General features: G+C 36.0%; 1 protein-coding gene across 4 annotated transcripts in view; it reads right to left on the bottom strand.

Moving 5' to 3' along the window:
• SMC5 (structural maintenance of chromosomes 5) overlaps positions 1 to 17,205 on the bottom strand; it is a 96,828-nt gene that overhangs the window by 32,201 nt on the left and 47,422 nt on the right. For all 4 annotated transcript variants that reach the window (XM_003806365.7, XM_008952927.6, XM_034967602.4 and 1 more), the window contains 4 exons: positions 7,919 to 8,013; positions 7,173 to 7,305; positions 4,031 to 4,204; positions 3,755 to 3,924 (listed from right to left, as the gene is read on the bottom strand). In XM_003806365.7, coding sequence (XP_003806413.2) covers positions 3,755 to 3,924; positions 4,031 to 4,204; positions 7,173 to 7,305; positions 7,919 to 8,013 — 572 coding nt within the window. The remainder of the gene's footprint in view (positions 1 to 3,754; positions 3,925 to 4,030; positions 4,205 to 7,172; positions 7,306 to 7,918; positions 8,014 to 17,205) is intronic.

Here is a 17,205-nt window from a genome sequence, read left to right as displayed (position 1 = left end):
TTTTTGTATTTTTAGTAGAGACAGGGTTTCATCATGTTGGCCAGGCTGGTCTCAAACTCCTGACCTCAAGTGATCCACGCACCTCGGCCTCCCAAAGTGCTGGGATTACAGGCGTGAGCCACCGCACCCGGCCTCATAATGAATATTCTTGAATGGGGTAGGAACATGCAAAGAAAATAAATTTTGCAACAGTCTTTTGGATGAATTAAATACAGAAGTGACTAGTCAGGCAGAGACCACTAACTAGGTCACCACTGCAGTAGTCCAAAGTGAACAGAAGTAGGAGATAGTAGGCTAGTAACACGTATGAAAAGTCATCTCACTGTGAAAAATCAACATTACTTTACGAGGAGAAAGTTTAGTTTTAGACAATGGGTTCAATACAGCAATTGTGCAATAAAGGTTGAGCGTTTTGCAGAAGATTGAATAGGAATGAAGGAAAGGGTTAAAAGTTTAAAGAAAGGTTTAAAGTTGAAACAAATTCTAGGAAGCTAGACTAAATAGATATATCTTGCTTTAAACAACCAAGGCACATTACCAATTTTAAAAATAGAAGTTAATGGGCAATTGTTTGCTTTAAAAAAACATAAACAACAAAGAACAAATCTTCCTAATACATTTCAAATATGATTCAATTTATAAATGTGTTTAGAAATACAAACTATATTAAGTCAAGGTAAACATACCTTATTCAAGACAATGAGCTGTTACTTATTATTAAAGATTATGTCACTAATATCTATCTTTAGTCTATAGACGAGAAGTCAGAACAACAACAACAACAAAAAGCTGTGGGCTGTGTTATGGTAGGATACGGAAAAAAACCTTGAAACTGGAAACCGTGTGCCTTTTCCCCAGACTTGAAACCCTAATACCTTTTATCCCACCTTATATATTCTGGTTTCTACAAAAGATCTAAATTCAAAATAAAAGTTACAATCGTTCTGAGAATGGGTGACTGGGTTTTCACAATAAGTCAGTAGTTTTCTGTTTAGAAAAGACTTTTGGCTGGGTGTGGTGGCTCATGCCTGTAATCCTAGCGCTTTGGGAGGCCGAGGCGGGAAGAATGATTGAGGTCTGGTGTTCGAGACCAGCCCCAGCAACATAGCAAGACCCCATCTCTACAAAAAAGCTGGGCATAGTGGTGCACACCTGTGGTCCCAGCCACTCAGGAGGCTGAGGCGTGAGGATTGCTTGAGCCCAAGAGTTCAAAGCTGTAGTGAGCTGTGATCATGCCACTGCACTCCAGCCTGGGTAACAGAGCAAGACCCTGTCTCAAAAAAAAAAAAAAAAAGACATTTGACAATATTATATTTAAATTTTGTACAGAATTCTGTGGAATATATGACCCATTAAGGCCAAGTAGACATAATTCTAATTGTCACAAGGAAGACTGCAACTAAATGAGTGAGATAAACCCTCAGGTGCCCAATCTATTCTGTGAAACTCAATATAACCTCCTCCTTCCCTATTACTCTCTTTCAGAACTAGAGAAAAAACAGCCTAGTTTGACAATTTTTCTGCCTTCCCCTCCCCTCTCCTACCATTCAGAACTCAAGGGACATATTGTTTTGGATAATCATGTAGGGCAGTGGTTCTCAAAGTCTGGTCTACAGACTCCTGGGGATACCTGAAACTATTTCAGGAGTCTGTGAGTTAAAAACTATTTTCATGGTGGTAACAGGACATCATTTGCCTTTCTCACCATGCTGTCATTTGCACTGACGGTGTAAAAGCAATGGAAAGTAAAAATGCTAGTGCTTTAGAATAAATCAAGGTAGTGTACCAAAACTAGTGCACCAAAGTATACTAGTCCTTAGATTCTTCACTGCCATGCAATTGAAATTCTTAAAAATGCCAAATTCCCTTAAGAATATCCTTGATGAAGCAGTAAAATTCATAAATTTTATTAAACCTCAAAATCTTAAGTATATATATTTTTAATATTCAATGTCATGACATAGGAAGTACATAATTGTCTATGTACTATGTACATAGGAAGTACATAGTTGTCCCCCAGTATCCATCAGACATTGGTTTCAGGACTCCCTAAGGATTCCAAAATCCACAGATGCTTAAGTCCCTTATATAAAATGATGTAGTATTTGCATATGGCCTATGAACATCCTCCCATATATTTTATATTATCTCTAGATTAGTTATAATACCTAATACAACATAAATGCTATGTAAATAGTTGTTATATTGTATTGCTTAAGGAATAATGACAAGAAAAAAGTCTGTATGTGTTCCATACAGACATAACCATCCATTTTTGTCCCCCTGAATATTTTTCTTTCTTCCCTCCTCCCTGCCCTGCCTAAAGAGATGAGGTCTTGCCATGTTGCCCAGGCTGGTCTCAAACTCCCGGACTCAAGTGATCCTTCCGCCTTGGCCTCACAAAGTGTTGGGGTTACAAGTATGAGACACTGCACCTGGCCTCTTGAATATTTTTGATCTGTGGTTGGTTGAATCCATGGATGTGCAACCCACGAATATGGAGGGCAGGCTGTGCTTATTAAATATTTGTAGTATATTCAAAAGTATAAATGTTGTTTCAAGGAAAAGCACTTGTGTGACTAAGTTTGGAGTTATACTAGACATTTTTTTCATGGAATACCATTTTTATTTAAAAAAATGACAAACTATAATTATCTGGACTTGGCTATTTGGTCATTTTTCTTTTTCCAAACAGGAATAAAGTGAGCTTGTCATTTCAAGGAAAATAACTGACAATATTTGTTGCCAATGATAAAGTTCAAACTTTCAAATGAAAATTTGAATTTTAGAAAATCTGTATCCACTGGCAAGCTTGACAGCTTCCCAATTCTTAACAGCTTTTCTGATGGAATCAGTGATCAATGTGATCTTTTAAAAATATTACATAATAAAATACGTCAACGTTTGAAATATCTATGTGACTTGATGAACCAGTATTTTCCCAATGACCAATGCATGCTATAACTAAATCATTTACAAGTAAAAGCGCCATCTAAAGTGCAATGGATTTTAATGTAACAGAGTACACAAGTTCACTGATATGGTTTCAGATTCCACACTGCAATTAAACTTTAATAAACTACATTTTGGCAAGTTTTGATGTAGTATTAAAGAATAATATCCACAATTACCTGAAAAGTCTAAAATACTCCTCCTTTTCCAACTGCATATTTATGGGAAGCCAGATTTCCTTCATATACTTCAACTCAAACATCTCACTACAAACTCAATATACAGAATTAAGTAGGGAAAAACCTACTGACTTCAACTAAAGAAATCTGCAAAAATGTAAAACGCCACTCTTCTCACTAAATGTATTTTGTCTGGAAAACAGCTATTTTTAATACATTTTTATGTTAACACATAATGGGTTTATTTTTAAAATAAATTACTGCCCCATCTCCACCTAAAAAAAAATAAATTAATGAATATTTTAAACATTCTCAGTTTTAATTTCTAATATGGTAAATATCAATAAATACAATCCATGTAAACAAAACCTCTTCAAGGTCCTCATTAATTTTTAAGCATATAAAGGAGTCCAGAGACTGGAAGAACAGAAGAACTTGTAACACTCAAGATTCATCTCCTTTTGCCCTATGCAATAAAATTGTGTTTTATGCAGTAAGATTAAAGATTAAAGAGAAATTACTACAAAGCGTGCTTGTGGAAATGGTGTCGTTATTACAGTGTATAATTAATATTCTCCCATACAGTAATTTGTGCTCTCCCCCCTGAATAGGCTAAAAGATACCTTCCTAGTTTGGAACTGATTTTTTGTTCCAGTTGTCTTTTCTTGGTTTTTCTCTCAAGAAGCTCCTTCTTCTTTTGTCTAAGTTCATTGTCTTTGTGCTCCAGATGTTTGCTTGTTTCACGTAAGGCAATCAACCCTGAATCCACTGTTTGCAATTTTCTATGAATTTCCTATAAAATATTTAAAAATTGTTAACATATTTAAAAAACTGTTCCAGTGAAACTATTAGAAATCCAGTTAATATTCTTTTCTAACATTCAGATCAAATTAACCAACCTTTAGCTGTTCTTCTAAGTGTCTTCTCTGCTCTAGGTCCACAGTGACAGTGAGAAACTGCGCTACTTTTAGAGATGTGTTACTAGAAATAACTTTGTTTGAATAAAAAGAAGTTTTCACCACATACTTTTCTTCTGCTGTATAAATCTGTTTTAATCGGGTTTCTTGTATTACCTATAATGTAAAACAACTATTAGTGCACATCTAATATAAATTATATGTTTTAAAGTACTAAATTAGAAATACAGACCAAGTGAATTTTGGAAGATCAAAATATACGAGATATACATTTTTTTTTTTTAGACAGGGTCTCGCTCTGTCACCCAGGCTGGAATGCAGTGGCACGAACTCAGCTTACTCCAGCCTCAACCTCTCAGGCTCAAGTGATCCTTCCACTTCAGCCTCCTGAGTAGATGGGACTACAGGCATGTGCCACCACGCCTGGTTAATTAAAAAAAATTTTTGTAGAGATGGAGTTTTTCCATGCTTCCTATGGGGGCGCTGGTCTTGAATTCCTGCCTCTGAGATTCTCCCGCCTGGGTCTTCCAAAGTGCTGGGATTACAGATGTGAGCCACTGCATCTAGCAATTTTTTTTTTAACCTATCCAACAAAATTTCAAAAAAGGTGGCCCATACAACTAGCAAAGTCAGCTATACTTCTACGCTACTATACAACTCTCCCAAGTAGTTTTGGAGCTTTGTTACATCTAAAGAAGAGATACCAGGAGAGAAGAGTGCTCAGTACATTGAACTGTTATCTTGGGTAAGTCATTTACTCTCCCCTCCTCTCAGTTATACTGTTCAAAGATACATAATCTTATATTTAGTTCCTGTATATTTGGGAAGAATAATCAAATGAAACATTTTTCATAGATTTCAAAGCCTTTTCTTATTTTTAAAGTTTTTTAGAACTTTTCTCTGAAGAATTTATACATGGATTTCATAAACTAAAATATATTAAAAATACCACAACTATACCACTATTTGATCTATTTCAGTATATTTATAGAGTAGGCTGCTGCAATGCAGAGCATTTTTAGAGGTTGTTTCCAATCTCTAAAAACCTTCAGATACTATTGTAATACTACTGTAGCTTGTTTCCTTCCAGAAGTTTATAGTCTAAGTGAAGAAGTAAGACATATTTAAGCACACTAGGTCAACAGGGCATAAATCCTACAATCCGACTAATCTGAAAAAAAGGGATAGACTGGATGACTTTAGCCTATCCAAGTTTCCTAAAAATGAGTTTTAAACTGGATTTGAACTGACAGAGTGAAGGAAGAGCACTTCCCATAAAAGTGACATCTCAAGCTAAAGAAGTCAGCAGACAATTTAACCAAAGGGAGAATCTTAGAAATTAATGAGAGAACAATTCCATAAATAGGGTATACTGTTAGAGAACCTAAAATGTTAAGAGTTAATAATAAAGGAAAACATAAAGAATATACTTTTATTCTGAGGAAGAGATACAGCCATCATTGCCATTATCTAGCCATTATTGTCTCAAACAGAAGGATTGAGGATATAAAGGTAGTAAATTTCCTCAATAAAGGTTTATATCTTCTGAAAGATAGCTAAGATAATCTTTACTAGGTACTTGAAATACTTTCTAACTTGGGTTTTCTTGTACATACAGATGTCTGAAAAGTATATCATCATAAGTTATTTATATACAACATAGAACTGAGTTAGGCATTGGGACAATAAGGTATTTGATATGTTTGAGAATTTAAAAAATACAGTATATAAAACCAAAGAGATTAAGATTAATGAAAACACCTGAAAAAGAAAAGGGAAGAAAAGAATTTCACTTTTAATATAAATTATATGAATTCCAAAGCTATTTCTCTAGTACAAACAGCAGTGTCAAAGCTCCCTAGGTGACTTAAACAAAATGTTAAAAGTAAAAGTACATGAAAATAACTCAACTTGAAGCCATGTTCAAAAAAGAAATTTCCAAATGAAGTAATTGCTCCTTTCTGCCCCAAAGTGAAGTTTAAAAAGTCCTTATCAACCTTTCTATTGTCTTTCTGAATTAGTAAAGAAGTCCCACTAATCTTACTTTCAGAGAGAACCCTACCTACCCCTAAAGCTTTGACAAAAATTGGTTTGGTCTATGCATATGGTCTTGTCCTCTTTTCTAAACCTCAGTGAATTAAGAAAAAAAGAGTAGTATACCCACATAGAGACTTCTACTTTTGGTTTTCCCAAATGATTACCATAATATGATATAATTCTAATCAAAGGCAGGCAACTTACTGTAAGTAACTTGTTTTTGCAAAATGAGTTAGTAATGAGCTCTCATTTTTCTATCTTCTGTTAATGAAGTATAATGAGCCCCCAAATGAATCATCTTAGGAATATTTATATACTGGTTAGAAATGTAAAACATATTTTTAAATAAATATTATAAGTAGCAGGTAGGTCTATAATCGGTTACCAGATGCTCATAAGCAGTAATACAGCAACTTGGTATTAATACTGGAAAAACCTGTTGCAGGAGAGATTTCCTCTCTGTTTCTGCCTGTGATAAAAGTGCATATGGTTTGGAGTCACGGAGATTGCTTTAAAGAATAAAATTCCCAACAGCACTAGCAGAATACAGAAACTAGGAGTTTCTGTTGCTGTATGTACTAGCCAAACAAATCCTATGAGGAGTGGTCATTCATATCTGAGATAATCTTAAGTACAAGTTTTAATAAAAGGAAGGCTGACCAAAAACAGTTTTACACCCCAGCCTACCATTCTAAAGTATAATTTGTCTTAAAAATAATCTCAAATATAATAATTTAAAAGACTAAACTATTAATACAATGTTTGAACATAGATTTACCAAGCAAGGCAGAATCAGGTTAGTGTACTAGGTATCTCTTTTCAGGTTTTAACTTTACGGAATTACCCTAAATGTATTAAGTATTTATTCTAGTTAATTCCACATCACTCCTTCCTCTCACAATGTATTAGTTAACAGTCAATGTTTCATGTCATATGGAAAATAATTAATACAAATATAATTTCTGCATGGTTAAAAACAACAGACTTACTTAAATTCTGACACGTTTTGCTTGCCTTGTAGCTAAGAAGTTTTAACAAAACTACATTTTTGGTACATGATTCAGTACATGATTCACTACTTTCCTACCCGTTCAATTCTTTCTCTGGTCTTTTCAGTTCCTACAGGAACTTCATGAATATGATACTGACAGCAAAGGTAACTCATTACAGGATCAGGTGCATCAAATAATTCTCTCAAATAAGAGAAAAATCCGTATTGTCTGAAAGGAAAAGTATTGATTAGATTTTTCTTCTTAAAATATCGTTAAAAAAATCTGGGAGTTGATAAGCCACCAATAAACAGTAAGTAAAACATACATTATTTCAACAATGACACAGGACAAGTCTTTTTTCTTTTTTTTATATTTTAAAATCACATATGACTTATTCACTTACCAGAAAAGCTTAAGCTTTTTATGATTACAAACTACTCTTTTTAAATTTCTTCTATTATGTTTAGAATGCTTACTTATATTCCAAATTAAGATATTTACTTATAATTATTTTATAATTAAAATTTTTTACATTTAGTCCTTTTGGAAATTGTTTCTGCATTATGAAGGGATAATCTATCATTTCATTTCCCCAATAACTAACCCACTACTTTAGCATCTTTAATTAAATAGTTCAGTATTATTCTGCAGACTTGAAACATCACATCGCATCACACTCACTGTGTGCTAACTATATCATGGTCCTGTGCCTAAATTTTTCCTTATATTCGACTTAAGAGATCTTAAAAGGAAATAATACAGCTTGTAATAGCTTATTTATGTAACAATAAATGTTGAATAATTCAATATTTAAATAAATCTTAATATTTTCAAGACTTACTTAAGTTCATTCAAAGATCTTGAAGGTGCTTTGTCTGCATATGAACTCTTGGGAGCAATAACAGCATTTACTCTTAATTTTTTATTGTCACGAACCTGAATATAGGGAAAAGAAAATATTATTTTAATTACCATATATTCTCTACCGAAATGATTTATAGTTACCATACTCCTACTGGCATTCGTGGGATGGATAAGAAACTCGAACACGGCATATTAGATGTTACTTAGTATAAATTTTTTTACTGTGATAATACTGTAGTTATGTGTTTTTATAAAAAGAGTCCACTTCTTTTAGAGATACATACCAAAATATTTTCAGGTGAAATAGAATGTCTGAGAATTACTTCAAAATGATACAGAAGGGAGATAGTTATGCTTACATTATTGGCAGATTATCTTGTATTGGACTAACTTTTCTACAAACAATGATTGTAAACTCTGGCCAAAATTTTAAAAACAATTATCTTAAGGCACTGGAGATGGACAAAAGAAAGAAGTTGGAAGGGAGTTGACATCTGAAAGAATAGCACTAGGTGAGATTTGTGTTTATGTGGCTTGTGGCTTGGGGGCATTCCCCAATCTGGAGCATCAGGAGTGGGGAAAGAATTCTGGTAGAAAGCTGCAGTCTTTCTGGCTGGAGGGATCATAAGATGGAAGGATGGAGTTTGGGGTGACTAGAATGACTGTAAACTGAGAGGGTAAATTCTTGGAAGAAGGGAGCTGCAAAGTGAGAAGCCTCAAAATCTGCATATAAACGCCCATCTAAATCCTTGGCTGCCCCATGAACTATGAGTGCACAGGAAAATTCCAGGGGATTGGAGGAAAGCAACAAGTGGAAGGCTAAAACTAAAACAACAACAACAATCCCCACTGAATGGAGATTTCAGTTGCTGTCCATTGCTTGAGAGACAGAGTTTGGAGTTTAAATCCAGCTAAGTTAACTGCCTTCTAGTCTCTTTGGAAGAAGATAATTGATAACTGAATCCAGTCTCTACAATGTTATTACCCACGATTCCAGAATATAATAAAAAATTACTGGCCGGGCACTGTGGCTTACACCTGTAATCGCAGCACTTTGGGAGGCCGAGACGGGCGGATCAACTGAGGTCAGGAGTTCAAGACCAGCCCGACCAACATGGTGAAAGCCCGTCTCTACTAAAAATACAAAAAAATTAGCTGGGTATGGTGTGGGGCTCCTGTAATCTCAGCTACTTGGGAGGTTGAGGCAGGAGAACTGCTTGAACTCAGGAGGCAGCGGTTGCAGTTAGCCAAGATCATGCCATTGCACTCCAGCCTGGGTGACAAGAGTGAAACTCTGTCTCAAAACAAAAACAAAAACAAAACAAAACAAAAAAAACAACTACTAAGCATAAGAATAAAATGCCACCATAGTCAAGAGAAAAAGCAACTAAGAGGAACTGATTCCACAAAGACCTAGATGTTAGAATTAGCAAAGAAGTTTAACATAGCTATTATATATATACACGTTCAAGAAAACTATGGTTTATTACTATCAACAGGTGGAGAATCTCAGCAGACAGAATAAAGAGAATTAAATGAAAATTCTAGAACTAAAATATGCATTATCTGAAATGAAAAATTCACTGATGGGCTTACTGATGGAAGATCCCAAAACATTAAAAAGATAATATCACGAAAAACTTCATGCCAAAAACATGAATAATTTAGATGAATTGGAAAAATTTCTTAAAAACACAATTTGCCAAATTTAAAACAAGATGAAAAAGAAGCTGAAATAGCCTTTACATGTAGTAGAGAAACTCAATTTACTATGAAAATTCTAATGAAGAAAAGTCTATACTAAGATGTTTTCACTGATAAATTTGATAAAACAGTTAAGGAAGCAATAAACAGAAGGATGAAACACTTCCCAAGTCCTTTTATGATACCAACATAACTGTTATACCAAACTCTTGACAAAAACATTACAAAGAAGTCTATAAACCAATATCCCTCAGGAATACAAAAGCAAAAATCCTTTGTAAAATATTGGTAAACAGAATCCAGCAATGTATGAACAGTATACATGACCAAGCGGAGTTTATGCCAGGAATGCCAGACTGATGTAACAGTCAAAAATCAACTGATCTAACTTATCATATTAACAGAATAAAGTGCAAAACCCATATTATCATCTTAGTAGATGCAGGAAACCATCTGAAAAAACTTGACATCCATTTACAATAAAAATTCTCAGTAAAATAGGTAGATGAGGGAACTTCCTCAACCTAATAAAGAGCATTTGTGGAAAATCCACAGCAAACCTCATACCTAATGATGAAACATTAAGTGCTTTCCTCCTAAGGCTGGAAACAAGTAAGGGTGTCCAATCTTGTCATTTGATACAGTTTGGCTCTGTGTTCCCACCCAAATCTCATTCCAAAGTACAATCCCCACTTGCTGAGGGAGGGACCTGGTGGGAGGTGACTGGATCATGGGGGCGGTTTCCCCCATGCTGTTTCGTGATAGTGAGTTCTCACACAATCTGATGGTTTAAAAGTCTGTTGCAGTTCCCTGCCCACTCTCTCTCTCCTGCTGCCATGTAAGATGTGCCTTACTTCTTCTTTGCCTTCCGCCATGATTGTATAAGCTTCCTGAGGCCTCCTCAGCCATGCAGAACTGTGAGTCAATTAAATCTCTTTTGCTTACAAATTACCTAGTCTCAGGAAGTTTTTTTTTTTTTTTTTTTTTTTTTTGAGACAGTGTCTCACTCTGTCACCCAGGCTGGAGTGCAGTGGCGCGATCTCAGCTCGTTGCAACCTCCGCCTCCCAGGTTCAAGTGATTCTCGTCTCAGCCTCTTGCATAGCTGGGATTACAGGTGTCCACCACCATGCTAGGCTAATACAGGCAGTTCTTTATAGCAGTGTGAAAATGGACTAATACATCATTTCTCTTCAACACTGTCCTGGAGGTATGAGTAAATGTAATAATGCACAAGAAAGAAAAGATTGGGAAAAAAAAGAAAGTAAAACGACCTATCTGCAAAAGACAGGACTTTCTACATAGAAAGTCCTATGGACTCTACAAAGTAACTATAGGCATACCTCATTTTATTGTGCTTTGCTTTACTGACCTTCAAAGATACTGCATTAAAAAACATTTTTTTTTTTTTTTGGCTGGTCAAATGGTAGTGGGTAATCAGAAGTTACTAACATAGTGTCATTAAAGTTGGTATACAACCCCCCACTGCTAAATTTGACTGGTTTAAAAACAATTTTTTAAAACACATTCAAGGTTTGCAGCAACCCTATGTCAAAAAAAGTCTAAAATGCCATTTTTCCAATAGCATGTGCTCATCTCGTTGTGTCTCTGTGTCATATTTTGGTAATTCTCCCAACTTTTTTATTATTGTTGTATATGTTAGTGATCTATGATCTTTGATACTACCATTGTCATTGGAGTGCCACATACCACACCTAGGTAAGATAGTGAACTTAATCGATACATGCTGCATATGTTCTGACTGCTCCACTGACCATCTGTTCTCCAGTCACTCTCCCTCTCCTTGGGTGTCCCTATTCCCTGACACACGACAATAATGAAATCAGAACAATTAATAACCCTACAATGGCCTCTAAGTGTTCAGGTGAAAAGAAGAGTCACAGGTTTTTCACTTTAAATCAAAAGCTAAAAATAAAGCTTAGTGAGGAAGGCATGACAAAAGTTGAGCTAGGCTGAAAGCTAGCCAAGATGTGAATGCAAAGGAAGAGTTCTTGAAGGAAATTAGAAGTGCTACTCCAGTGTACACACAAATAAGAAAGCAAAATTACCTTATTGCTGATCTGAAGAAAGTTTTAGTGGTCTGAATAGATGATCAAAGCAGCCACAACATCCCTTTAAGCCAAATCCTAATCCAGAGCAAGCCCTAACTCTTTTCAATTATTTGATGGCTGAAAGAGGTGAGAGAAGAAAAGCTTGAAGCTAGCAGAGGTTGGTTCATCACGTTTAAGGGAAGAAGTCATTTCCATAACATAAAAGTGCAAGGTGAAACAGCAAATGCTGATGTAGAAGCTGCAGCAAGTTATCCAGAAGATCTAGCTAAGATCACTGATGAAGGTGGCTACACTAAATGACAGATTTTCAACGCAGAACCAACAGCCTTCTATTGGAAAAGAATGCCATCTAGGACTTTCATAACTAGAGAAAAGAAATCAATGACTGGATTCAAAACTTCAAAGGAAAGCTGACTCTTGTTAGGGATGAATGTATCTACTGACTTTTAAGTTGAAGCCAATGTTTATTTAACCATTCCAAAAAATCCTAGGGCCCTTTAGAATTATGCTAAATCTACTCTGCCCGTGCTCTATAAGTTGAACAACAAAGCCTGGATGACAGCACATCTATTTACAGCATGGTTTACTGAGTATTTTAAGCCCACTGTTGAGACCTACTCCTCAGAAAAAAAAGACATCTGTCCAAATATTACTGCTCACTGACAATGTACCTAGTCACCCAAGAGCTCTGATGGAGATGTACATGCAGATTAATGTTGTTTTCATGCCTGCAAACACAACATCCAATCTGCAGCCCATGGATCAAGGAGTAATTTTGACTTTCAAGTCTTATCAAGAAACACATTTCATAACGCTATGTATGGCTGCCACAGATAATGACTCCTCTGATGAATCTGGGCAAAGTAAACAAAAAGCCTTCTAAAAAAGATTCATCGGCCAGGTGTGGTGGCTTACACCTGTAATCCCAGCACTTTGGGAGGCTGAGGTGGGCAGATCACCTGAGGTCAGGAGTTTGAGACCAGCCTGGCCAACATGGTGAAATGCCATCTCTACTAAAAAATGCAAAAATCAGCTGGGCGTGGTGGCGCATACCTGTAATCCCAGCTACTCAGGAGGCTGAGGCAGAATTGCTTATACCCAGGAGGTGGAGGTTGCAGTGAGCCAAGATTGTGCCACTGCACTCCAGCCTGGGTGACAGAGCAAGACCCTGTCTCCCCCCAAAAAAGATTCATCATTCTACATGTCATTAAGAACATTTTTGATTCATGGGAGGAGGTCTCAAGATATCAACATTAACAGAAGTTTGAAAGAATTCCAGCCTTCAGGGAAGACTTTGAGAGGTTCGACTTCTGTGGAAGAAGTAATGGCAGATGTGGTGGAAAAGCAAGAGAACTAGAATTGGAAGTGGAGCCCAAAGATGTAACTGAATTGCTGCAATCTCATGATAAAACTTGAATGGAGGAGGAGTAGCTTCTTATGGATGAGCAAAGAAAATGGTTTCTTGAGATGGACCCTACTCCTGGTGAAGATGCTGGGAACACTGTTGAAATTACAACAAATGATTTAGAATATGACATAAATTTAGGTGATAAAGTAGAGGCAGGGTTTGAAAGGACCAACTCCAATTTTGAAAGAAGTTCTAGGCTGGGCGCGGTGGCTCATGCCTATAATTCCAGCACTTTTGCGAGGCCATTCCACTCTAGTCTGCGAGACAGAGGAAGACTCTGTCCCAAAAAAAAAAAAAAAAAGGAAAAGGAAAAAGAAATTCTGCTATGGGTAAAATGCTATCATATGCTACAGAGAAATCTTTTGTGAAAGGAAGAGTTGATCAATGTGGTAAATTTTATTGTTGTCTTCTTTAAGAAACTGCCACTGCCACCCCAACCTTCAGCAACTACCACCTTGATCAGTCAGCAGCTATCAATATGGAAGCAAAATCCTCCACTACCAACAAGATTGAACTCACTGAAGGCTCACATGATTGTTCGTATTTTTTAGCAAGAAAGTGTTTTTAAAGTATGTACATTTTTTAGACATAATGCTATTCACACTTAATAGATATAAATAGTATAAACCTAACTTTTATATATACTGGGAAGCCAAAAAGTTTGTATGACTTGCTTTATAGCAATATTTGCTTTATAAATCTGTTATATTTCTTGTATGTCTGTACTAGAATTCAATGTAAATTCAATAGTGTCACAGGATATAAGGTCAATGTTTAAAAAAATCGATATGTCTACGTACTAGCAATGCACAACTAGAAAATGCATTTTAGAAATCCATTTATGATAGTGTAAAAAATATATTTTAAAATTAGACAGTGAAATACACATTTAACAAGAGATGTGTAAAACTTAATACAATGAAAAAGAAAAAATGTTGAGAGACATTAATAGAGGCATGGTGGGATAGAGGAATTTCATGGTAGGACAGATTAGTAATTCTTTTTTTTTTTTTTTTTTTTTTTTTGAGACAGAGTCTCTGTCGCCCAGGCTGGAGTGCAGTGGCGCGTGATCTTGGCTCACTGCAAGCTCTGCCTCCAGGGTTCATGTCATTCTCCTGCCTCAGCCTCTCCAAGTAGCTGGGACTACAGGCGCCCTGCCACCACACCCGGCTAATTTTTTGTATTTTTAGTAGACACAGGGTTTCACCGTGGTCTCAATCTCCTGACCTCGTGATCCGCCCGCCTCAGCCTCCCAAAGTGCTGGGATTACGAGCGTGAGCCACCGCGCCCGGCCACAGATTAGTAATTCTTAAACTATTTTCAGAGGATTCTAGGCTTGAACAAATTACTAAATATACTGATGGTAAGGGGAGCTATGTTTTTCACTAATACAGAAGAGAATTACAAATATGCAAAGGAGAAAGACTAGAAGGTACCCCAAAGTTGGACTGCAATTGTAAGTAGTAGTGTGAATTCATGGTGCACATATTATCTGGTCTCTAGATAAATACGGAAATAAATATAGACATAAGGGTTTGCATGTTAGGACTTAGAAGCAATGAGATACCAGCAGCAATGAACACACCTAGTATCCAGAGCTCGGTGTCTAAAAGAAAATAGGATTTTTGGTTAAAGGACTGATTGTAAGGCCCAAAAAGATACACTCAAGATGTGCCTGTAACATCTTACTATGGCAAAAAGAAAGAAGTGCTCAAAATACAATGGCAACATATCAAAATGACACAGGAGTCAACCTGAAAATGGTCTCACTGGCCAAATATGGGGCAATCTGAGCATTAAAATAGTAATGAATTGACCGGGCATGGTGGTTCACGTCTGTAATCCCAGCACTTTGGGAGGCCAAGGCGGGCGGATCACTTGAGGTCAGGAGTTCGAGAGCAGCCTGGTCAACATGGTGAAACCCCGTCTCTACTAAAAATACAAAAAATTAGCCGGGCATGGTGGTGGACGCCTGTAATCCCAGCTACTCGAGAAGCTGAGGCAGGGGAATTGCTTGAACCTGGGAAGCGGAGGTTGCAGTGAGCCAAGAGCGTGCCATTGCACTCCAGCCTGGGCAACAACAAGAGCAAAACTCTGTCTCAAAAAAAAAAAGTAATGAATTAAAATACATAAAACAATTCTATGAATCTATACTGATACAACAAACAAATAAATGGAGGAGAAGAAAAAGCTCTTTCTTATAGGTAGAATGCTAACTAATAAACACAGAAGGAATGACAGAGCTAGAATCATTAATGGCTCTTAAACCTACTAGATTGGGTTTCATGAGGAACAGAATATCTGCAATCTCAAAGTATCTCCACACAAACAATTACAAAGAGAAAAAATAGTGCACACCACCCCACCCGGTTAATTTTTGTATGTGTAGCAGAGACGGGGTTTCACCACATTGGCCAGGCTGGTCTCGAACTTCTGACCTCAAGTGATCTGTCTGCCTTGGCCTCCTAAAGTGCTGGGATTAGAGGCATGAACCACCATGCCTGGCCTATTATTTGTTTTTAACTTTGTAATGATGTATTTCCTTTTAGAAGATTTTGTTTGAGCAACAAAAAGTGAGGTGATTGAAAGAAAAACAAGAAATAATACTATAGGTAGTACTCAGGTTTGGCAAAAATTATGATGTTGCACATAATAGTATGTGGAAATGGCAAAAATTGTGAAGATTTGTAATTTACTGAAGGATAAGAAATGGTACTCTAGTAGATACAATTACAGGAGAAGGTTATATAGAATAAATTTCACAATTTAAAATATACACACAAAAAGTCATAGATATAGGAGAAAGTTCTGGTTCTATCTGATGAGCAGCTATGAAAAATTAATTGTTACAACACAAGAAAAAAGAATACAGGTCAAATGATCAGGAATCTATATTGTATCATCAATATATGGTTTAAATCCTTAGTGCAGAGGCAGAATGAGTTTTTGACACCAGGAAAAGTAACAGGCTAAGCTGGCCATTTGAAAAATAGAAATCATTTAATTACATCTGACTGCATGCCCTTTACAATGTATCATGTCTTAAAAGACGTGCAACCCAAGCAACTTGACTTCTCCACTGAGCTCTTTCATCAGATCAATAAATCACTGATTAGGCTTAAACAGCTCTAACAAACACAAATTTTTAACTTTTTGGAGTCCATTGTATAATTTTATACATCCAACCTTTTTATCCAGTCACCTTTATGTTCACATACCTTGCCAACTCCCAAACCAGAAGTAGGGCAATATAATAAAAGCCAAAGCAGGGTCAAGATTCTTTCCAAGCACTTGTGTACCAGAGAAACAGAGGACTACTTGAGCTGATTCAGAATCTCTCCTCACTTAGACCAATTAACAAAATTCTTTAAACAAGGCATACAAAAAAAATCTAAACCTAACCTTTCCTTATAAGGCTTTTAAAGAAATAGAAGACATGCAAAAGGAGTAAGAAGTCTTACAGACAATACAACATATAGCTAACCGTATATATATAAGAATGTCATATATAGCTAATACATTATACTACATATTATGTAGGTTATATAACAATGTATTACAATAATGATGAGTTAATAAGTACTGCTATAAGTACCTTCACATTTATTAACTGACTTAATCCTTACAACCATCTTTTGAAGTAGATAATGTTACCCTTCATTTTATAGACAAGAAAACTGAAGCATAAAACTAAATTTAGGCAACTTACCCAAGTCAGAAGCAATGCCAGGATTCAAATCCTGGCAGCCCAGCTACAAAGTATACATTCTTAACTACTAAGCTTTACTGTCTTTCGGTGGCTTGGATTCTTAGTCAGTGGCCTTTCTCTAGCCAGATACAGGGTTCTCATTCTTTTTAAAGACGTTTTATTTATATTAATAAGCAACAGTGTACTGATTTTCCTTTCAAAGTAAAACTGAGTTCATTCCAATACATTTTCAAAAAAAGGATGTCCAAGACCAAAGGTCCATCATTATGTTTTGTTTTCTTAAAACATGATAAAATTACTTACTCTTCACATTAATTTCAAATAATAATTTCAAAATGTTACAGATGGAATATTATGGGCTGGTTTCCTTTTA

The sequence above is a fragment of the Pan paniscus genome, chromosome 11, assembly GCF_029289425.2.
Source record: "Pan paniscus chromosome 11, NHGRI_mPanPan1-v2.0_pri, whole genome shotgun sequence".
Classification (NCBI taxonomy): Eukaryota; Metazoa; Chordata; class Mammalia; order Primates; family Hominidae; genus Pan; species Pan paniscus.
This window is presented reverse-complemented; position numbering and strand designations above follow the sequence as displayed.